We start from the raw sequence: 24,203 nt of genomic DNA, 5'->3' as shown, positions 1-24,203 counted from the left end.
AGGGAGGAAGGGGGAGAGGAAACCCGGGGGAAGAGGGTAGATGAAGGAGGATGGGGGAAAGAGAGAGAGAAGGGAGGGAGGGTGCCTAATGGAAAAGACACAGGAAGTGGGGGGGAGGATCAAATTTGATAGGAGGGGTAGATGGAGGGGAGGAGGACATCATCAGGGAGGGGGAGCTGGCGGAAGCCACCTTGGGAGAGGGTAAGGAGGGTGGAGAGATGGAGACCGGGTGGGACGTGGGAATACAGGTGCGGCAATGGGCGGGGGCCGGAGAGGATGGGCGAGACGAGTGGATGAGGAGGATCGAGTTTACGGGAGGTATACAGGATCCGTATCCTTTCAAGGAAAAGGAGGAGGTGGGGGAACGGAATGAGATCGTACAGGAGGGGGAGGGGAGACGGATGCGATAGGCGAGGCGGAGAGCATGGTGTTCAAGGATTTGAAGGGATTTATAAAAGGTAGGGGGGGTGGAGATCCAGGCCGGATGGGCGTAACAAAGGATAGGGCGGATGAGGGATTTATAGGTGTGGAGGATGGTGGAGGGGTCCAGACCCCACGTACGGCCGGAAAGGAGCTTGAGGAGATGGAGTCGGGAGCGTGCCTTGGCTTGGATTGTCCGGAGATGGGGGGTCCAGGAGAGGCGGCGGTCGAGGGTGACGCCAAGGTACTTGAGAGTGGGGGTGAGGGTGATAGGACGGCCATAGATGGTGAGATAGAAATCAAGGAGGCGGAAGGAAGGGGTGGTTTTGCCTACAATGATCGCCTGGGTTTTGGTATTCTCTCTCTCATTACAGCTCCTTTTATATACGATTGTCATGCGCAGTCACTGACGTTTTGCTGTCCAGCGCCATCTGTCGGATATTTTGTGTACTTTTTTTTTGTTCTAATAAAACCCCATGTCATTCCAAGCACGTGTGTCAATTTTTACCTCTCTATCTACATCATTCCGTGGTTTATTAAGTTTTCAAATTTATACTGACTTTTTGATCACCTGGTAGATGTAGATGTACTGCGACGCCTCCCCGCGGCGCGCGCACAGAGTTCGACTCACCTGGCTCGATGTTCTGCCAGTTGATGGTGACGTACTTGTCGCGCTCGTAGCGGTTCTGCTCGTGCAGGAAGCCGAGCGCGTGCATGAGCTCGTGCGCGGGCGTGCCCAGCGTGCCGGTGCAGCCCGGGTCCTGCAGGTTGACCTCCTGCGCGCCGCCCAGCCGCCCCACGCTCGACCAGCAGCCCGTGTTGCCGTGCGTGATGTAGATGTAGTCCGTCTCGCGGCCCGTGTACGGCCGGAAGCGGACGCACGTCAGCTTGTGGTAGGCGCGCATCGCGCCCTTGATGTTCGCCATTGCTTCGTCACCTGCGGAACCGCACCGCACGCTTTACTCGTTTTTCTTTTTCTCGACGGAGTGTGCTGACGACATTCATATATAGTAACTGATCAACAGTATCCGGACACTCCTATATAAGGCGAAATTTTTTTGTGGCATTATGCCTCGTCACAACATAAAAACAAGATGCACACGTGCGTTGTCAACTCAGACCATAAAACCTGAAACATCACAAGCCGGTGCAGCCGCAGCTCCCAAGGTGCAGTGGCAAATTGAGAGCCGCTGCCATGACCTACCAGCGATGATATTTACTTGAAGCCTAATGCTCAGCACAAACGGTGGATGCATCGACTTGTGATGTTTGATGTGCACGTGTGCACCTTGTTTCTAAGTTGTGACAACGGCTAATGGTGAAAAAAATTTTTAAGGTAAACTATAACTCAAAATGTCTGTAATCCTTAAATTTCTGTAGATATAAGGAACATTGTTTTATCTGGTTTCCTTGCAAATGGGATAATGTTGTCATGAAACATGTTATGGTAATAATCACACGATTGACAACTTGCTTAAATAACAGTTGTGTGATGGCTTCACATCAGTTATATAGTAATGGCAGCAGAGAAGCAATATCAGCACAACGGGTCGATCAGCAGTGCTCATTGACTTCGAAAGTGGATTAGTCACTGGATGGCAGCTGAGTAAGAATCCATCAGCGTCATTTTAACCATTTTAAAGTTACCCCAGTCGACTGTTGGTAATGTGACTCCGAAGTGGAAAATGGTAAGGAACAACCATAGCTAAACCAAGACTACCTAGACCCTATGTACTGATGGACGGAAACCGCTTAGCACTGAGGAGAGACATTACACAAAAGTAGCATGAGATCCGAGGAAGGAGTCACTCGTGAGCTCCAAAGAGCTATCGTCAGTCCAACTAGCACAGTGGCTGTATGTGCGGTGTTAAAAAGGATGGGGTACAATGACCGAGCAACTCCTCCTACAGAGTGTGCCAGTGACGCTTGGGGTGATGTAAAGGTTGACGCCACCTGACAGCGAGAAACGAGTTGCTTGCAGTGATGAATCACACTATATTCTGTGGCAATCCGTTGGATGAGTCTGGAGGTGAATGCCTGGAAGACGTTGCCTGTCATCATGTGTGGTGCCAGCAGTGATCCACAGACACGGTGGGTTGGATTTGGTCTCCTTATTGCGCTTAAGAAAACGTTAAATGCTGAAGGATATGAACGTTTTACAGCATTCGATGGTGCTTACAGTAGAGGAGCAGTTCAAATGTGTGTGAAATCTTATGGGACTTAACTACTAAGGTCGTCAGTCCCTAAGCTTACACACTACTTAACCTAAATTATCCTAAGGACAAACACACACAATGCCTGAGGGAGGACGAACCTCCGCCGGGACAAGCCGCACAGTCCATGCCTGCAGCGCCTTACACCGCTCGGCTAATCCCGTGCGGCAGGAACAGTTCGGAGACGATTATTGTGTCAGCGTCACAATGCACCCTGTCAAGTCTGTGAGGCAAAGGCTAGTGGACAATAACGTTCCTGCCAACGGCCTGCCCAAAGCCCTGATCGCAACCCAATGCGTCAGCTCCAAAACCGAGCACCCAGCGTCTCTACCTTCTCTGGTTTTGGCTCTTCAGGAAGAATGGTCTTCCGTTCCTCCACAGATATTCACACACCTCATTAAAAGTGTCCCCAGTAGAGTTCAAGTTATCATGAAGGTGAAGGGTGGACTTGCTCTGCATTAATGTCCAGTAATGTCTATCCGGATACTTTTGATCAGATAGACACTGTTTAATTCAGTAACAATGTCATTTTTTCCTCAGGGCTCCGGTTGCAGTTATAATTTTTAAAATTAACAACGAAGGTTAAAAAATCAGTGAATTTCTTATCATTAAGAGACGCTGTCAGCATTTTACTGTCGCTTCATTTGCTGCTGGAAACACTATAGCAAATTTAGGCTTTGTTACATTTGTTAAGTGCTTCATTATTGTCCTTTCGAAATTAGTCAGATTGCGTCTCATAGTAGGCTAAATATTAAGAAAATCATATTCATAACTTCCTGACAGATTAAAAGTATGTGTCAGATCGGAGCTCGAACCAGGGACCTTTGCATTCCGTGGGCAAGTACTCCATTTTTCTTTTTTTTCCCCACAGAAGCTCCCCTGCATAGCTTGCGGGACTGGCATTCCAGGAAGAAAGGATACTTTGGAGACATGGTTTAGCCACAGCCTGGGAGAGTCATTGCAGGATGAATTTTCACACTGCAGCAGATCGTGTTGTCATTGTAAACTTCCTGGCAGATTAAAACTGTGAATCAGTGCTCTGGTGCAGACTGCAAATTGTGTCATATTCATAATTTGACCATACAGGGATCGTCATGATAATGCTTCTTACATATCACCGTTGACAACTTACACGATATTTCGATAATACCATAACATGAAGATCCGTGTGTGGTCAAATAACAAATATGACGCTCTTAAGATGTAGTATGACATGCAGTGTAAATAATATCGAAAGGACAAATTGCAAGGTCGGATTTCTCACTGTAAATGGAGGAAAAAGGGTACTGTGAACATGTGTCTGGAAATTCATCGTTTCATGGTAGATGGCGCTAACCAATGACGGTTCTGACCATGTGCCCTGTGTCCCTTGTGTGTTACAGGCTGTGTCATTGATGCAGTGTGGTCTGCTATTCACGTCTGGAACCAGCCGATAAAAAGGGCTTGATTAGCCATCCTGCCTCTAGATCACCTGCTTGGCTGTACACAATCACCATCACGGATTGTTCCTAACATGAATACCGGACCATTCTGCTGCTTATAGTATGCTGCCTCAATGACACAGACCCAAGACCCAGGCAATCATCGTAGATCGTACCACTCGCTCCTTCCAGCTCCTTGATTTTTTCCTTACCATCTGCGCCCATCCTGTCAGCCTCTCCCGCACCTTCACCTACCTTGGCTTCACCATTGACCGTCACCTCACCTGGATCTCTCATCTCCACTCTATCCAATCCAAAGCCCACAACCGCCTCCAACTCCTCAAACACCTCTCTGGCCGGACGTGGGGGTTCAACCCCTCTACCATCCTCCACACCTACAAATCCTTAATCCGTCCCATCCTCTGTTATTCCAGTCCTGTCTGGATATCCACTCCCACCCCCCAAATTTTATAAGTCCGTCTAGATCCTTGAGCGCCATGCACTTTGCCTCGCCTTCCGTATATGCCTTACTTCCCCCACACGGATCCTCTACAACCTGATTCCTTTCCCCCATCTGCTCCTATTCCTCGAACATATCTGCATACACTACATCTCCCGCTACCTTGATCCCTCATCCCCTGGTAGCTCCTCCCTTCTTCAACCCCCCGCCCACTGCTGGGCCTTCACCGTTATGTCCCCCATACCCCCCATCTCTACACCCTTCATCTCCTTTCCCAAGGTGACTTCTGTCGACTCCCCCTCCCAGATGATGCCCCTCCAGTTATCCCTCCTATCAGCTCTTATCCTTACATCCCACTCCCTTCTTCTGTCCTTTTTTCGGGCTCCCTCTTCCCCCCTTCCATCTTGTTTTTTCCCTGCCTACCCTCTCTCTGCCTCCCTTCTCTCCCCTGAGTCCTTTTGCATTCCCCATTCCCTCTTGCATCTGCCCTGCCCCTCCATATGAGTTCTCTCCCTCCGTCGGTTCCACCTCCCCCCCCCCACTTCGTTTTTCCCTCATCTGTCCAGGTCCCCCCCCCCTCTGCCCTTGGCTGTGGTGTGTCGTCTTCATGCCAACTTTTTAGTGCAGTGTTTTCAGTGTTGTGTGTCTTTTCCAAAGTGTTGCAAATGGCAATCATACTGTCACTGGGTGTGATTTTTATATCTCTTGCGAACAGAAACTAGACTGTTGCCGTGTTTTTTAATTGTCTGTCTACTATTTTACGTGTATACTTCCTGTGAATTATTTTAGCATCGCCAACCCTTTGTTTTATGTTTTCACTTTCCACGATTTTCCGCCGTTTTACAATTAAAGTCACCGTTTTACCGCCTGTTTTTATTGTTTATTACCTTCTTCTTATGTTTTAAAAATTCTGTAGGCTGAAGAGCGGCGTACTAAGCTGCTGCCAGCCCGCCCCCTTCGAAAATCAATAAAGGAAAAAAAAATCACACAGACCGCAACACACAAGGAATACACGGCACGTGGTCAATGGAACTGTCAATCAGAGTCGTCTATCGTGGCAACGATACATTTCCCTACACATGTTCATAGGATCTCCTTTCCTGCATTTCCAGCCAGGAATCGGTTCCTACAGTTAGTCGATTTTATTAACGTTCACACTGTATTGTGGGAAGTGAAATAAAGCTATAGCGAAAACATTATCCCTTACGCAACCTAGAAAAGTTTTCATAAACGATGCCTAACATGTTATTATTTTGTGAAAAAACTTCCTGTTCTAGGTTAATAGACTAGATCTTCAGTTTGAATCATGTATAAAGTATAAGTCAAATATAAATTAAGAGAAATAATTCTGTATTAATGAATAATAGTCAACAAAAATAATGTTCTTTCACTTCTAAATTTATCAAAAAAATTGGACATCCTTTTCCTTTCTTCAGATTTTTCGTCGAAATGTGTGACACATTTACTTGGACGTAACCATATTAATAATTAATTTTTTTTTTTAATGGTTTGATGAGGTCCGCCACGAATTCCTTTCCTGTGCTAACCTCTTCATCTCAGAGTAGCACTTGCAACCTACCTCCTCAACTATTTTCTGGATGTATACCAGTTTCTGTCTTCCGCTGCAGTTTTTACCCTACACAGCTCCCTCTGGTACCATGTAAGTTATTCCCTTATGTCTTAACAGATGTCCTACCACCCTGTCCCTTCTTCTTGTCAGTGTTTTCCATCTATTCCTTTCTTCTCCGATTCTGAGAAGAACCTCCTCATTCTTTGCATTATCAGTCCACGTAAGGTTCAACATTCGTCTGTAGCATCAATTGAATAAGAAAGATATTTACATCACTGCATAGACGAAACTCAGAATGCAGCTGCAACTTCATTAAAACAGTGCAACAAACATTAAATTGACATTCTTCGCTGTGCAAATGGGTACCATTTCAGAGAAATGGGAGTAGGTCGTAGTAACAACATCTATATCCTGCATAGAGGAAAAGATTAAGTAGCAGATTTCTAATCCAGTAATCGCACTTTAATATTGGTTGCTTATGAGAAGATGGGATTATGTCTTTTGTGTTGAAGAATGGTACACCAAGAATGAAGTACTAGGATTGGAAACAGTATAAAACAGCGATGCAGTTTTCAATATTTGCTGCCGGCCGCGGTGGTCTCGCGGTTCTAGGCGCGCAGTCCGGAACAGCGCTACTGCTGCGGTCGCAGGTTCGAATCCTGCCTCGGGCATGGATGTGTGTGATGTCCTTAGGTTAGTTGGGTTTAAGTAGCTCTAAGTTCTAGGGGACTGATGACCTCAGCTGTTAAATCCCATAGTGCTCAGAGCCATTTGAACCATTTTTTTGAACGCGGCATTGTTGCAGCCTCCTTTGACGCGGATCTCGAGGTAACTGCGAGTTAGCAGCGGTGCTCCCAACGCAAACCTGTATTATCACTTTTTATTTCATCCAATTTTATATATATGAACTGTTTGTTAATTTACGCATTTACGTGAGTGTATCGACACCTAAAAATCATATCTAATAGCTGGACTAATTTCGTTCATCTGATATTTTTGTACTTCGCATGTTTTGTTATCTCTTTTCAGTTTTCTCTTGCGTTGTCTCGCTCTCGTAATGTACGGTTGCCATTCTCATTGTAAAGATTATCATGTAGATGATAATTAGGTTTTCTTAATACACTCCTGGAAATGGAAAAAAGAACACATTGACACCGGTGTGTCAGACCCACCATATTTCCTCCGGACACTGCGAGAGGGCTGTACAAGCAATGATCACACGCACAGCACAGCGGACACACCAGGAACCGCGGTGTTGGCCGTCGAATGGCGCTAGCTGCGCAGCATTTGTGCACCGCCGCCGTCAGTGTCAGACAGTTTGCCGTGGCATACGGAGCTCCATCGCAGTCTTTAACACTGGTAGCATGCCGCGACAGCGTGAACGTGAACCGTATGTGCAGTTGACGGACTTTGAGCGAGGGCGTATAGTGGGCATGTGGGAGGCCGGGTGGACGTACCGCCGAATTGCTCAACACGTGGGGCGTGAGGTCTCCACAGTACATCGATGTTGTCGCCAGTGGTCGGTGGAAGGTGCACGTGCCCGTCGACCTGGGACCGGACCGCAGCGACGCACGGATGCACGCCAAGACCGTAGGATCCTACGCAGTGCCGTAGGGGACCGCACCGCCACTTCCCAGCAAATTAGGGACACTGTTGCTCCTGGGGTATCGGCGAGGAGCATTCGCAACCGTCTCCATGAAGCTGGGCTACGGTCCCGCACACCGTTAGGCCGTCTTCCGCTCACGCCCCAACATCGTGCAGCCCGCCTCCAGTAGTGTCGCGACAGGCGTGAATGGAGGGACGAATGGAGACGTGTCGTCTTCAGCGATGAGAGTCGCTTCTGCCTTGGTGCCAATGATGGTCGTATGCGTGTTTGGCGCCGTGCAGGTGAGCGCCACAATCAGGACTGCATACGACCGAGGCACACAGGGCCAACACCCGGCATCATGGTGTGGGGAGCGATCTCCTACACTGGCCGCACACCACTGGTGATCGTCGAGGGGACACTGAATAGTGCACGGTACATCCAAACCATCATCGAACCCATCGTTCTACCATTCCTAGACCAGCAAGGGAACTTGCTGTTCCGACAGGACAATGCACGTCCGCATGTATCCCGTGCCACCCAACGTGCTCTAGAAGGTGTAAGTCAACTACCCTGGCCAGCAAGATCTCCGGATCTGTCCCCCATTGAGCATGTTTGGGACTGGATGAAGCGTCGTCTCACGCGGTCTGCACGTCCAGCACGAACGCTGGTCCAACTGAGGCGCCAGGTGGAAATAGCATGGCAAGCCATTCCACAGGACTACATCCAGCATCTCTACGATCGTCTCCATGGGAGAATAGCAGCCTGCATTGCTGCGAAAGGTGGATATACACTGTACTAGTGCCGACATTGTGCATGCTCTGTTGCCTGTGTCTATGTGCCTGTGGTTCTGTCAGTGTGATCATGTGATGTATCTGACCCCAGGAATGTGTCAATAAAGTTTCCCCTTCCTGGGACAATGAATTCACGGTGTTCTTATTTCAATTTCCAGGAGTGTATGTTATGAAGATAAAGTTATTCTGCCTTTTAGTTCTAGCAAAAACCATGTCACTTTTATATGATTTTTAATTTGTATCATGTGTCTTCAGAGGATCGAGGGTGGAACAGGGGCGTCAACGGTACATTGTTATTGGACGCAGTATTTTCACGCAAGCTATGCAAAGAATGATTCGGACATTGTGTACTAATGACGTCATTGTGCGGCCTACACCTGTCGGACACAGGACCCACGAACGTTCAAAAGTTTTTGGTGCGGTTCATTTCCCTTATGTGTTGCATTCTCAGCTTCACGCCGAAGTCGGTACGAAGCATTGGCTCTATCACCGTGCTGAGATGTACAGTCATGCTCAAAAGTGTCCGAACGACCTGAATTGCATTTCGCCTGATTCGCATGCAACCCACATAACGCAGCTGTCTAGCAGGTCCTCTAATCGCTCCCCGGTGCAGTCGTTTGACTATTGAAAATGGTTCCAACAAGTCACCACTAGAAAACACTGCTCTGTATCGCTATAACTCAACATGTTAAGTTATACCACAATACTACAAATATCAGGGAACACCTTATCACAAATAAGACTGTCCTCAAGACTTGAAAGCATACATTTATTGCAATAAATGACATACCTGAAATGATACCACTCTCATTATTACGTCAGATAGCTAATGCATGTAGTAAATTCGTCGTATTCATGATTTCCTCTTCAAAGTAACATACCGTGCTTATTATTTAACACAAAATGACATTAAAAATTTAAGTTATTCACGAGCAGCTAGTTCAGAATATGTATGACCTTCAAATGACACGACGAACCGTCTCTTTCTGCATATCGATTCAAACCCAGATCATGCAGACTAAGCAAAGATTTCGTGACTAACGGAAACTAACAGTCATTCCTGGCTATGCACACAGAGAGTGATGTATCTAGATTTTAGACAGTTTCAGTTGGCATATATCTACTTTAAATTACATAACGTAAACATTTTTAACGGACAGGAATTACTACCCAGCATCTATTGTCCCTGTTGACGAATTACGAGAGATGTTAAATATTGCTTCTTCACAAGCAACTTACTGGAAATGCCGTGAGGTAAAGCTTTGGGTTGGAGAGAGATTCGAACCCAGAACCTAATCAGATTGTTATCGAAGCACAATCAACTGTGCATATCGGATTTTCTCAGCAGTAGCTAGATGTTTTAACTGAAATGACGAGACGAAACATTAATTTTTTCCTTCCCAGGGCTCCAACCGGACACCTATCGCTGTTATATTCTACAGAAAACGAACGTTAAATATGGGTTTGTTACACCAGCACCGACATGTGTGCGTGTTTGAACTAGACATACACTACTGGCCATTAAAATTGCTACACCACGAAGATGACGTGCTACAGACGCGGAATTTAATCGACTGGAAGAAGATGCTGCGATATGCAAATGATTAGCTTTTCAGAGCATTCACACAAGGTTGGCGCCAGTGGCGACACCTACAACGTGCTGACATGAGGGAACTTTCCAACCGATTTTTCATACACAAACAGCAGTTGACCGGCTTTGCCTGGTGAAACGTTGTTGTGATGCCTCGTGTAAGGTGGAGAAATGCGTACCATCACGTTTCCGACTTTGATAAAGGTCGGATTGTAGCCTATCGCGATTGCGGTTTATCGTATCGGGCCATTGCTGCTCGCGTTGGTCGAGATCCAATGACTGTTAGCAGATTATGGGATCGGTCGGTTCAGGAGGGTAATACGGAACGCCGTGCTGGATCCCAACGGCCTCGTAACACTAGCAGTCGAGATGACAGGCATCTTATCCGCATGGCTGCAACGGACCGTGCAGCCACGTCTAGATTCCTGAGTCAACAGATGGAGACGTTTGCAAGACAACAACCATCTGCACGAACAGTTCGACGACGTTTTGCAGCAGCATGGACTATCAGCTCGGAGACCAAAAAAAATGTTCAAATGGCTCTAAGCACTATAGGGCTTAACATCTGAGGTCATGTCGCCTAGACTTTGAACTACTTAAACCTAACTAACGTAAGGACATCACACACATCCATGAACCAGGCAGGATTCGAACCTGCGACCGTAGCAGCAGCGCGGTTCCGGACTGAAGCGCCTAGAAGCGCTCGGCCACAGCGGCCAGCCTCGGAGACCATGGCTGTGGTTACCCTTGACGCTGCATCACAGACATGAGCGCTTGCGATGGTGTACTCAACGACGAACCTGAGTGCAGGAATGCCAAAACGTCATTTTTTTGGATGAATCCAGGTTCTATTTACAGCATCATGATGGTCTCATCCGTGTTTGGCAGCATCACGGTGAACGCACATTGGAAGCGTGTATTCGTTATCTCCATACTGGCGTATCACCCGGCGTGATGGTATGGTGTGCCATTGGTTACGCGTCTCGGTCACCTCTTGCTCGCATTGACGGCACTTTAAACAGTGGACATGACATTTCAGATGTGTTTCTTCGACCCGTGGCTCTACCCTTCATTCGATCCGTGCGAAACCCTACATTTCAGCAGTATAATGCACGACCGCATGTTGCAGGTCCTGTACGGGCCTTTCTGGATACAGAAAATGTTCGCCTGCTGCCCTGGCCAGCACATTCTCCACATCTCTCACCAATTGAAAACGTCTGGTCAATGGTGGCCGAGCAACTGGCTCGTCACAATACGCCAGTCACTACGCTTGATGAACTGTGGTGTCGTGTTGAAGCTGCATGGGCAGCTGTACCTGTACACCCCATTCAAGCTCTGTTTGACTCAATGCCCAGGCGTATCAAGGCCGTTATTATGGCCAGAGGTGGTTGTTCTGGGCACTGATTGCATGAAAATGTGATCACATGTTAGTTCTAGTATAATATATTTGTACAATGAATACCCGTTTATCATCTGCATTTTTTCTTGGTGTAGCAATTTTAATGGCCAGTAGTGTAATATAACGAAGAGTTTAGTGCTGACTGGGAATCGAACCCCACTACACACAAGATGCGTTTCCAAATATGTAACCGTGAATGTACTGGAACTATCGACATCTTATCTATGGTGCGCGACGCTTACCATTACGCTACTAGCTGACAAGTAGCTACAGCACCTCCAGAAGTCAATAACAATTCCTCCAGAACTTCCGCATTCCACAATGCTGTGAGATAATGCATATGACCGGTTTTAGACTTCTGAGAGACAGAGAGTTACAGCTTTTCTTTTGCATTGCACGACGTTTTCAACGAACAGATAGAGCAATAGAGTAGCTCAAGTGGAAAGGAACACTTCCTATTTAAATTTCTGCATCCTACACTGTTGGCAATTCTGTGTAGGTGGCAGTTTCTTCATTTTACTTCGGTGATTACAAAATAGAGTCGAACGTATGCACTGGGTAACTGAGGCAGCTAGTTGATTGCGATTTGGTCAACCAAGTAAATGAATGTACTTAACATGCTGCAAACCACTACAGGAAGCCTGTGTGTCAGAATTCCGATCCAGTGTGGCGCAATGGCGTTATGAGGAGCGGGTTCGGTGGTCTGTGGCATTGATAATAGGTTCATATACTTAAGGCCTGGGTTCGATTCCAACTTCTGCCGATGATTTTTGATAGGGAGAGACAGATACTATTCTCTTCTGGTTACACCAAGTGAAGAAGGTGTAATGGCGTTGTGGTCTGAAATTCACATTTGTCACGATATTCCTTCTCTACCAAGTAGACGTTAGGTTGAACCACAATAAAGTCAGGAGTGGCGACATGTAGAAACACTACCACCAGTAACCTTTATTATACTAGTTATTTATTTCTAGTGACGAAACAAACGCTATGTAGGGTCCAGGACGCATATTCCATCTTTTATTTGAGCTTCTGTATGTCGATAAAATTGGTTCTAACTGGGAATGCAACTCAGACCGCCCTTAACGCGAAATTTGTATCTTTCGTGATAATACAGTTCGACTACAATTAGTAGTTTGTTCAAAACTGCAGATTCTTCAACATCTGCACATATTGCGCGTGAATGGGTTCGAATCCTGGCCCAGCACTAACCTTTTCATAATGTATTATCAAGCTCTAGCGTGAGAACACCTATCTGCTGGTGGATAACAATTTTGATTTTTAATGCATTTTCATTCGTTGTCAACACTAACGATATCTGACGTTTTTGACTCCCAGTGAGACACAGAACTATTTGCGAGATCACTGTAAGTTCAAGGATGCTGGTGGAGAAAAATTTGGTAGCTGACGTCTCTTTGTGTGTAGTCAACAACGATATGTGTGGGGTTCGATTCCCAGTCAGCACTACACTCTTCGTCATATTATTTATAGTTCAAACATGCTCACATGTCGCTGCTGGTGTAACAAACCCCTATTTAACTTTCGTTTTCTCTAGAATATAACAGCGATAGGTGTCTGGTTTGGAGTCCTGGGAAGGAAAAAATTAATGTTTCGTCTCGTCATTTCAGTTAAAACATCTAGCAACTGTCAAGAAAATCCGATATGCACAGTTGATTGTGCTTCGATAACAATCTGATTAGGTTCTGGGTTCGAATCCCTCTCCAACCCAAAGCTTTACCTCACGGCATTTCAAGTAAGTTGCTTGTGAATGAGCAATATTTAACATCTCTCGTAGTTCGTCAAGAGGGACTATAGATGTTGGGTAGTAATTCCTGTCCGTTAAAAATGTTTACGTTATGTAATTTAAAGTTGATATTTGCCAACTGAAACTGTCTAAAATCTAGGTACATCACTCTCTGTGTGCATAGTCAGGAATGACTGATAGTTTCCGTTAGTCACGAAATCTTTGCTTAGTCTGCATGACCTGGGTTTGAATCGATATGCAGAACGAGACGGTTCGTCGTGTCATTTGAAGATCATACATATTCTGAACTAGCTGCTCGTGAATAATGTCATTTTGTGTAGTTAGTAAGTACGGTATGTTACTTTGAAGAGGTAATCATGAACACGACGAATTTACTACATGCATTACCTATCTGATGTAGTAATGAGAGTGGTTTCATTTCAGGTATGTCATTTTTTGTAATAAATGTGTGATTACAAGCCTTAAGGACAGTCTTATTTGTGATAAGGTGTTCCCTGATATTTGTAGTATCGTGGTATAACTTAACATGTTGAGTTATAGCGATACAGAGCAGTGTTTTCTAGTGGTGACTTATTGGAGCCATTTTCAGTAGTCAAACGACTATACCGAGAAGCGATTAGAGGACCTGCCAGACAGCTGCGTTATGTGGGTTGCATGCGAACCAGGTGAAATGCAATTCAGGTCGTTCGGATACTTTCGAGCACGACTGTACGTTTTGTGGTCGACAATACTCGCACCCACCATCTTGTGACACCTAACCTTTTTTAATTTATATTAAATCATTGAAATTACCAAATTTGAATTTATTTCAGGGTCGTAAGGTGTCAGAACCTGAGCACAGAAGTGTCACCACTTCGTCTTTCGAAGGAAAGCCAGTTGTGCATATGGCATTATTTTTGGCCAGCATGTTCTCCGATCTCTCAACCACTGAAAACATCTGGTCAGTGCCATTGGTTACACGACATAATCACTTGTGGTTTGTATAGAAGGTAATTTGGACAACTGCCGTCACATTCCTGACGCGCGAAGGCCAATGGCTGCGTGCCTCATCTCAAGTTTCCCGTGAATTGTTTACAACAAGACAGCAAGAGTCCTTGCTGCCCCGGCTGTTCTGCCCTAACTCGACACAGCGTTTATTCGACTGTCACCCCGGCCAGGATGTTCTCCGGTCTCTTAACCACGGAAAACAGCTGGTCAACGGCTGCCGAGACACTTGCACGCCATCAATCACCAGCCACTACGATTGATGATCACTCTCAATGGTCTGAAGCAGCGTGGAATGACGTGGCTATGTCTGTCATCCAAGCTCAGTTGCCCAGTTGCCCAGCCGGCCAAGAGTCGTTGCTAGTCCCAGAGGGGTCGGCTGAATATCTCCAAATCTCCTACAAATTAATCATGTGTTCATAGTACTATACAGTAAGTTTAGTTTACTTATGTGGTGTCACCGCCAGACTCCACACTTGCTAGGTGGTAGCCTTTAAATCGGCCGCGGTCCATTAGTATACGCCGGACCCGCGTGTCGCCACTGTCAGTAATTGCAGACCGAGCGCCACCACACGGCAGGTCTAGAGAGACGTACTGGCACTCGCCCCAGTTGTACAGCCGACGTTCATAGCAATGGTTCACTGACAAATACGCTCTCATTTGCCGAGACGGTAGTTAGCATAACCTTCAGCTAAGTCATTGGCTACGACCTAGCAAGGCGCCATAGCTTTGATAATTAATATTGTGAAGCATGTATCATCAAGGGCGATGTTCTACAAATGTGAATTTAAGTTAAGTATTACAGCAACTGCGTCCATTTTCTAAGTTCTCATTTCCTTTTAACTGTTCCAGACCTCACGCCAATCTGCGTGAGCTTAACGCGTGCCTTTCGGCTTCCTCTCGTTGTGACTTGGCTGTAGTGCTAAGTCACAACAACTTATTTACTATTATTGCCGGCGTTGCGACAGTAATAGACACGTGTGAACTTCTGTGATTCATCAAAGCCTCTAAATCAAATGGCCTACATCTGTTACGAAACGGCCGGCCGGGGTGGCCGAGCGGTTCTAGGCGCTACAATCTGGAACCGTGCGACCGCTACGGTCGTAGATTTGAATCCTGCCTCGGGCATGGCTGTGTGTGACGTCCTTAGGTCAGTTAGGTTTAAGTAGTTCTAAGTTCTAGGGGACTGATGACCTCAGCAGTTAAGTCCCATAGTGCTCAGAGCCATTTTTTTTTTGTTTTTTTTTTTTTTTTTTTTTTTGTTACGAAACGATGATGTCACTAACTACAATCGATCATCAACAAAGAATTATCAGTTGCACGAAAATCTAAAAGTATTGATTATTGATAAATAACTGTCACTCCAACATTTAGCTGTTAATTGTAGCTATGTTGCAGAAGCATTTGCCAACGGCCAAAATGTCTGAATTTTAACTGTATTGAATAATATACCAATACAGTCCACGGCGGAAAACACCCTGAAAAAAATCTGTGGAGACCGTTTCCACTAGCATCTGTTCATTAACTACTATATCTTATTTCGTGTCGAGCAGGCATTGTTAAGTAGTGGACGTGCTGTTAAAGTGTGAGAACGCTGTTGTGCAACAAAAGAATGTGTGTGACTTCCCAAGGGACCAAACTGCGTCCGCAGCTCGTGGTCGTGCGGTAGCGTTCTCGCTTCCCGCGCCCGGGTTCCCGGGTTCGATTCCCAGCGGGGTCAGGGATTTTCTCTGCCTCGTGATGACTAGGTGTTGTGTGATGTCCTTAGGTTAGTTAGGTTTAAGTAGTTCTAAGCTCTAGGGGACTGATGACCATAGATGTTAAGTCCCATAGTACTCAGAGCCATTTTTTGGACTAAACTGCGGAGGTAATCGCTCCCTAGACTTACACACTACTTAAACTAACCTATGCTAAGAACAACACACACACCCATGCCCGAGGGAGGACTCGAACCTGCGGCGAGAGGGGCCGCGTAGTCAGTGACATGGCGTCTCTAACCGTGCGGCCACTTCGCGAGGCTGTTATGTAACAAATAGCACTGGAGCAACACGTCTAACTCACGTTCCAAGACATTCGCCATATTTTTCTGAAGAAGAGAAAAGTGTGTACGAAGTTTGTTTCTCACACCTTCATACACGAACAAAAACGACCACACGTGGATGCATCCTACAACTTGTCTGAGATTCAAGACGTGCACAGTTCTTTTGTCAGAAAAAATCGTCACGAGGGAAGAGACTTGGTGTTATCAGTACGAACCTGCCACAAAACGACAAATATCAGAAACTCACATCAAGGGTCAAAGCTTTGATGATATAACCGACATTCTAACCAATGTGACACGCGAGTTGATCAGCATCGGAAAGACGGACATTTATGAAACATTCGCATGACTTGATTCAGCGTTTTGTGCGTTGTACTCAAGTGAGAGGACACTACGTAGAATACCAGAAGCTTTAAAGGCACCATTGTAACTTTTCTCTGTTTTTCATTTACCCAGTTCCGAAACATTTTGGACTACACTTCAGTGGATTCTAGGGAAGTTCGTTTCACGGACGTGACCTCAACCACGTAGCTGATGCTTCAGCAAAGGCTGATCTCTCTTCCTCGACACAGCCGTTTCGTTATGGTGACCTGCTTCAAAACAATACAAACAGAAGGGAGGCGTATTGTTATACAGAGCAAGGGAACGCACTTCTGATGCAATCAAATATTTTGTGAATTTTGTTCTTTCTCACGGCTACACTGTTCACATGGTATTCTCATACGTAAATCGAAGTCACTTTCACAGCCAAACTGCAGCACTTTTCTCATAGCTTTTCCGAGAGCATTATCACGATGTTCCGTTTCAGTCAATGTGGCGCGCCAGATGTAAATGAGTTCATAACGCGCTTTAAGTGGCTTAAACTGTTCACTGAACGTACCGTTTGCATTATTAAGTGGCACTGACGTACACATTAGTATAGTGATTAAGATAAAATAAGGCGTTCCCCTTGAGTAAAACCACATAACTACAGCAAAAACAAGTAATTCACATTTATCTGAAATTGACATAATAATGTATTGTTTGTCAATAATGATGATGCACATTTAGTATAAGGTTTGCATCATACAAAGAAACATTTCCCTTTGTTTGGCTTCTGATATACCAAATTCCTGTTAGTCGTCCTTCTTTTACTTCGATGCCCACTTTCTTTTATTTTGTAAACTCTTATTTTTATTTCTTCGAGTTGTTGGCTGCATTGTGCTAAAATACGAAAGGTGCACTTTTTCGAGGTTTTAACACTTTGACATCGTTCTATGCAGCTTTTACACCATCCACGTGTTTTTCTTCCTGTCTGCTCCGATCTAAAACCACATCATGCATTCAAGAAAACCAAATAAACAAATGGAGAAGGAATCAAACTTGAGGGAAATTACCAGTGGCGGTCAACAAATAACAATAATTTCTTTTCGGCGAATTTATGAAGTAAGATGTCAGAGAGAAAACAAAAGAAGAGCGTACTCACTGAAGCCGGGGCTGATCTGGTAGTGGACGACGCCGTGCGGCCAGCGGGCGCCCTTGGCCCGGATGCCGTTCCTCGACATCGGCTGGATGATGTCGCCCTGGAAGTACTCGCCCACCTCTTCTGGGTTGTGTCCGCTCTCGCTGCTCCACGACGACACTTTCTTGCCTGTAGCAGAACCCACTTCCACGTCACTAACGGAATGCTGCAACTCTGTACAGACGACACAATGCCACTACAGTCGAAATCTTACGTTGTAAGTACCCTAGCATTAGTTCCTGAATCAGATCTGTTTCGTACTCTGTCAGCCTACGCTCCGTTGCCATTATCAGTCCAATAGAGAAGGTGTTGCCGACAAACAGGTTCATTACAATCAGCAACATTCACAATGAAGGTACAGCATCAGTGTTTTATTGGCATTTATCAAACAAGTGAAAGCTATTGCGTCACAGCCAGGTCCAACGAACTTTCCCGTCGTATCAAGAGAAATAATTTCTAGCTGAAAACATGTAGTACACTTTTATGAAACACTGTTTAATTTTATTGGGACCAACTTCTACGTAATGCAGCGATGCTTGTTACTATTACTGAGATAAAAATTACCCAAACATAACTGTGGTGTCACCGCCAGACACCACACTTGCTAGGTGGTAGCTTTATATCGGCCGCGGTCCATTAGTACATGTCGGACCCGCGTGTCGCCACTGTGTGATCGCAGACCGAGCGCCACCACAAGGCAGGTCTCGAGATACGGACTAGCACTCGCCCCAGTTGTACGGACGACTTTGCTAGCGACTACATGGACGAAGCATTGCTCATTAGCCGAGCCAATAGTTAGAATAGCCTTCAGCTGAGTCAATGGCTACGACCTAGCAAGGCGCCATTAGTAACATTGCATGTATCTAAAGAGTCTCACTTGTATCGCCACAATCTCCAGATGTACCAAAAGGATGGATTAAAGTTAAGTATTACGGAAGCTACGTACTTTTCTTTATAGCATTCATTACGTATCCTGTTTCAGACCTCACGCACCCTGCTTTGGCTTAGCGCGTGCCTTTCGGCTTCCTCTCATTGTGTCTAGGCTGTCTTGTCTAGACACAACAATAACACTGCTAGAATATTATAAATGGCATGCACGAGTGTGAAAAAATGTCTCTGAGCACTACGGGACTTAACTTCTGAGGTCATCAGTCCGCTAGAACTCAGAACTAATTAAACCTAACTAACGTAAGGACATCACACACATCCATGCCCGAGGCACGATTCGAACCTGCGACCGTAGCGGTCGCGCGGTTCCAGACTGTAGCGCCTAGAACCGCTCGGCCACTCCGGCCGGCGAGTGTGAAAAGCTCTCGTGCTTGCTCTCTTTTTATCTAGTGCTCTTCCTCTCTTGCTGTTAGGTGTTGAATGGAATTAGATCTTTGTCGCTGAGCTGTGCTAATAAAAGTGAGTCTGATTTACGTGTGTGCACTGAACGTTCATTAAAACTAAATTGGGCAATACGACTACGTTATTTGAAAAGCTTCCTTAATTTTAGACAAAAAGAAAAATAGATTTCATTGATTAAAAGTCAGGAAATTAAATACGGAAGCCTTTCGTTTGGTTCGTGATTATTTCAAAAGCCATTTTGCTTGTAATAACTATTTGCATTCATTAGAACCTGCGACCATTTATTTTTCTCGAAGTCCGACAACTGTTTTTAGTGCAACTACTATGAAAGCAAACTTCTTTTCCTTGCACGGTCAGTTAAATATCAAACGATTGCTTCCACGCTATCTGTGGGCCACAGCTATTTTGCATTCCTGATTTTTACGAAAGGCTCGAGTTTTCTTATAATATTACTGCCAGAGGTGAACGTTTCAGAATAATTTTACGTAACATTTCATGCTGTTGAATATCAGATACAGAATGTAAAGCAAATTTCACGTTATTACAAGAGATAACGCTATGTTATAAAGTAGTAACGTCGGTCAGTGAGGTTCTTCACGGCAGCTGCTGCAAAAGCTCTCGTCTGAGAGGGATTTTATTTCAGTCAACGTTCACATAAACTGTTTAATGACTATACTGATTTCGAATGATTTGTCATTATCAATAGCCCACAAACGTTTCTTGGCTAATGATTGTGTCAAAAGTTACTAGAGCTCTACTAGATACCTCTGACACCGGGCAAACAAAAGTCTATGTTGCCGAAAGGTGTAGCTGCGGACAGTAATCAGTTTTATTTGCCTTTGGTATATCGTATTATACGTCCAGATCTACAACAGGACTAATACATTTTAAAACCCATTTCGCACAATCGTCTACATGATAGATACTTTATTTCACATCTTGACATTGCGTCAACTGCTCCACAGTAATTGTCTGTGTTACGTTCGAAGACGAGAACGGCTGACGAAGCTTTGTGAAGGCGTCAAGTACAGTTATTCTCTAAATGACGATTGTCTAATGACAAGATCATCGAAAAATATTGCAATAATTGCCATTTATTGCGATTTGGACTGTAAGTAAAAATGTAATACACAGAAAAATTAATCAAACTTAAACTGATGTCATTTCATTTGTTTGACAACTGTTTCTACTCGATATAATTTCTTAAAATGTGTACAATGCATGTATACGGGTGTGTTCGACTGTAACGAAATGTAAATTACTGTGCTTAAATTACTGGTAGCAAAGACTAACGCAGAAGGTTATTTTAAAAATTATCTGTATATTATCCGATGTCAACAGAATTAGTCCAGATTCTTCTCCTATCGGAACGTTAAAACTGCCAGTACCATCACTAATGTTCCAGCAGGTATTCATGGAATTATTGATTCATCCCGGGTTTCGTCAATGTAATACATTGTTGAACTACCTCTTCCTCTTGTATCGCCTATCTTTATAAGGGATGTCGTTCGTGGTGTGCTTATGTCACTTCTTTCAGTCAAAAGCTATCTTCTTAACATATCTGAAACCAATGTCTTTTAAAATTCTTCGCATTGACGAAGCACTGCCTTTAAGGCCAATTTACTTATGCATTTTGTGATATCGTTTCTTCCCACCTTATACAGGGTGTTACAAAAAGGTACGGCCAAACTTTCAGGAAACATTCCTCACACACAAATGAAGAAAATATGTTATGTGGACATTTGTCCGGAAACGCTCAATTTCCATGTTAGAGCTCATTTTAGTTCCTTCCACCTACGCTCAATGGAGCACGTTATCATGATTTCATACGGGATACTCTACCTGTGCTGCTAGAACATGTGCCTTTACAAGTACGACACAACATGTGGTTCATGCACGATGGAGCTCCTGCACATTTCAGTCGAAGTGTTCGTACGTTTCTCAACAACAGATTCGGTGACCGATGGATTGGTAGAGGTGGACCAATTCCATGACCTCAATGCTCTCCTGACCTCAACCCTCTTGACTTTCATTTATGGGGGCATTTGAAAGCTCTTGTCTACGCAACCCCGGTACCAAATGTAGAGACTCTTCGTGCTCGTATTGTGGACGGCTGTGATACAATACGCCATTCTCCAGGGCTGCATCAGCGCATCGGGGATTCCATGCGACGGAGGGTGGATCCATGTATCCTCGATAACGGAGGACATTTTGAACATTTCCTGTAGCAAAGTGTTTGAAGTCACGCTGGTACGTTCTGTTGCTGTGTGTTTCCATTCCATGATTAATGTGATTTGAAGAGAAGTAATAAAATGAGCTCTAACATGGAAAGTAACCGTTTCCGGACACATGCCCACATAACATATTTTCTTTCTTTGTGTGTGAGGTATGTTTCCTGAAAGTTTGGCCGTACCTTTTTGTAACACCCTGGATGTATTTCAATCACTGAGTGCTTTAAAATATCGTTCTCAATACCATCCATTTGTGTAACAGGTGTCTAGCGATTTCGGTGTTTTCAAGGTGACATGAAAACAAATTTTCCTGACGTTTCTACGGCTCTGACACTTTCGTTTGCAATTCTTTGTACATTTATCTTGCAAACACGTGCTTCTGGAATTTGTTCTCGAGTCTTCAAAATATCAAAAATAGCAGTTTCACCTCAGTTTTACATTTGAAAAGTTTTAAATGTGACACAGAAAACTCCTCGCATGCTTGTCAAGGATCTACATCAACACGATTACTCTGCAGTTCAAATTAAGTGCCTGGCGGAGGGTTCATCGAACCACCTTCAAGCTATTTCTCTATCGTTCCACTCTCGAACACCGCAAGGGAAAAAATGAACATTTAAATCTTTCCTTGCGAGCTCTGATTTCTGTCATTTTATTATGATGATCATTCCTCCCTATGTAGGTGGCTGCCAACACAACATTGTTGCCGGCCGCGGTGGCCGTGCGGTTCTGGCGCTGCAGTCCGGAACCGCGGGACTGTTACGGTCGCAGGTTCGAATCCTGCCTCGGGCATGGATGTGTGTGATGTCCTTAGGTTAGTTAGGTTTAAGTAGTTCTAAGTTCTAGGGGACTTATGACCTAAGATGTTGAGTCCCATAGTGCTCAGAGCCATTTGAACAACATTGTTACATATTGAGGAGAGAGGAGGTGATTGAAGTTTCATGAAAAGAGCATGCCTCAACGAAAAATGACTTTCTTTTTTAATGGTAGCCACCCCAATTCACATATCACGCTCGTGGTACTCTCTCCCCTATTTCGCAATAGTACAAAACGAGCTGCCTTTCTTTGAACTTTTTAGATATCCTCTGTCAGTCCTATCTGATGCTGATCCCACACTGGACAGCTGTACTCCAGGAGAGGATGAACAAGCGTAGTGTAAGCAGTCTCTCTAGTAGACCTGTTGCGTTTCCTAAGTGTTCTGCCGATAAATCACAGTCTTTCGTTTGCTTTCCTCACAAAATTATCTGATTGTTCCAATTTAAGTTATTCATAATTGTAATCCCTAAATTAGTTGAATTTGCAGCCATTTGATTTGTGTGTTTTATCCTGTAACCGAAATTTGGCACCCTCCTTTCGGTAGTCATGTGAATGACTCCACACAGTCAACTATCACTTTTCGCACCAAACAGATATCATATCTAAATCGTTTTGCAGTTTGTTTCGATCATCAGATGATTTTATAAGATGGCATCGTCTACAAACAATCTAAGAGGGCTTCTCAGATTATCTCCTAAATCGTTTATGTACATCAGGAACAGCAAAGGGCAGACACCACTTCCTTAGGGAACACCAGATTTCAATTCTGTTTTACTCGATGATTTTCCCTCAGTTATTGCGTACTGTAACCTTCCTGACAGGAACTCACGACGTCATTCGCACAACTGAGAAGATACTCCATAGGCACTCAATTTGATTAGAAGTCGCTTGGGGGGAATCTCACGTTTATTGCCATGCCTGACATATACTATGTCATCAAAAGTATCGGAACACCTGTCTGAAAATGACTTACAAGTTCATGACGCCCTCTATCGGTAATGCTGGAATTCAATATGGTGTTGGCCCACCCTTAGCCTTGATGACAGTTTCCACTCTCGCAGGCATACGTTCACTCAGGTACTGGAAGGTTTCCTGGGGAATGGCAGCCCATTCTTCACTGAGTGTTGCACTGAGGAGGGTTATCGGTGTCGATCAGGGCGGCTGGCACAAGTCGGCGTTCCAAAACACCCCAAAGGTGTTCTTTAGGACTCAGGTCAGGACTTCTGTGCAGACCAGTCCATTACAGGGACATTATTGACGTGTAACCACTCCGCCACAGGCTGTGCATTGTGAAGAGGTGCTCGATCGTGTTGAAAGATTCAATCATCACCGAATTGCTCTTCAACAGTGGGAAGCAAAAAGGTGCTTAAGACATCAATGTGGGCCTGTGCTGTGATAGTGCCACGCAAAACAACAAGGGGTGCAAGCCCCCTCCATGAAAAGCACGACCACACTATAACACCACCGCCTCCGAATTTTACTGTCGGCACTACACACGTTGGAAGATGACGTTCACCGAGCGTTCGCCATACCTACATCCTGCCATCGGATCGTCACATTGTGTACCGTGATTCGTCACTCCACACAACTTTTTTCCACTCTTAAATCGTCCAATGTTTACGCTCCTTACACCAAGTGAGGTGTCGTTTGGCATTTACGGGTGTGATGTGTGGCTTATGAGCAGCCGCTAGACCAAGTTTTCTCACATCTCGCCTAACTGTCATAGTACTTGCAGTGGATCCTGATGCAGTTTGGAATTCCTGTGTGATGGTCTGGATAGATATCTGCGTATTACACATTACGACCCTCCTCAACTGTCGGCGGTCTCTGTCAGACAACAGACGAGGTCGGTCTGTAAACTTTTGTGCTGTACGCCTCCCTTCACGTTTCCACTTCACTATCACATCAGAGGGATGCTTAGGAGCGTGAAAATCTCGCCTACAGACGTATGACACAAGTGACACCCAATCACCTGACCACGTTTGAAGTCCGTGAGTTCTGCAGAGTGTACCATTCTGCTCTGTCACAATGTCTAATGACTACTGAGGTCGCTGATATAGAGTAC

At 45.0% G+C, this 24,203-nt stretch overlaps 1 protein-coding gene across 1 annotated transcript in view; it reads right to left on the bottom strand.

The window, feature by feature from the left end:
• The window catches only part of LOC126419667 (hatching enzyme 1.2-like), a 125,881-nt gene that overhangs the window by 39,895 nt on the left and 61,783 nt on the right, over positions 1 to 24,203 (bottom strand). The window contains exons 3-4 of the mRNA XM_050086853.1: positions 17,709 to 17,873; positions 1,052 to 1,357 (exon numbers count right to left, since the gene is read on the bottom strand). Of these exons, the coding sequence (XP_049942810.1) occupies positions 1,052 to 1,357; positions 17,709 to 17,873 (471 nt within the window). The remainder of the gene's footprint in view (positions 1 to 1,051; positions 1,358 to 17,708; positions 17,874 to 24,203) is intronic.

This window comes from Schistocerca serialis, chromosome 9, assembly GCF_023864345.2.
Source record: "Schistocerca serialis cubense isolate TAMUIC-IGC-003099 chromosome 9, iqSchSeri2.2, whole genome shotgun sequence".
Lineage (NCBI taxonomy): Eukaryota > Metazoa > Arthropoda > Insecta > Orthoptera > Acrididae > Schistocerca > Schistocerca serialis.
The sequence above is the reverse complement of the archived record's forward strand: the minus strand, read 5'-3'. Positions and strand labels throughout refer to the sequence as shown.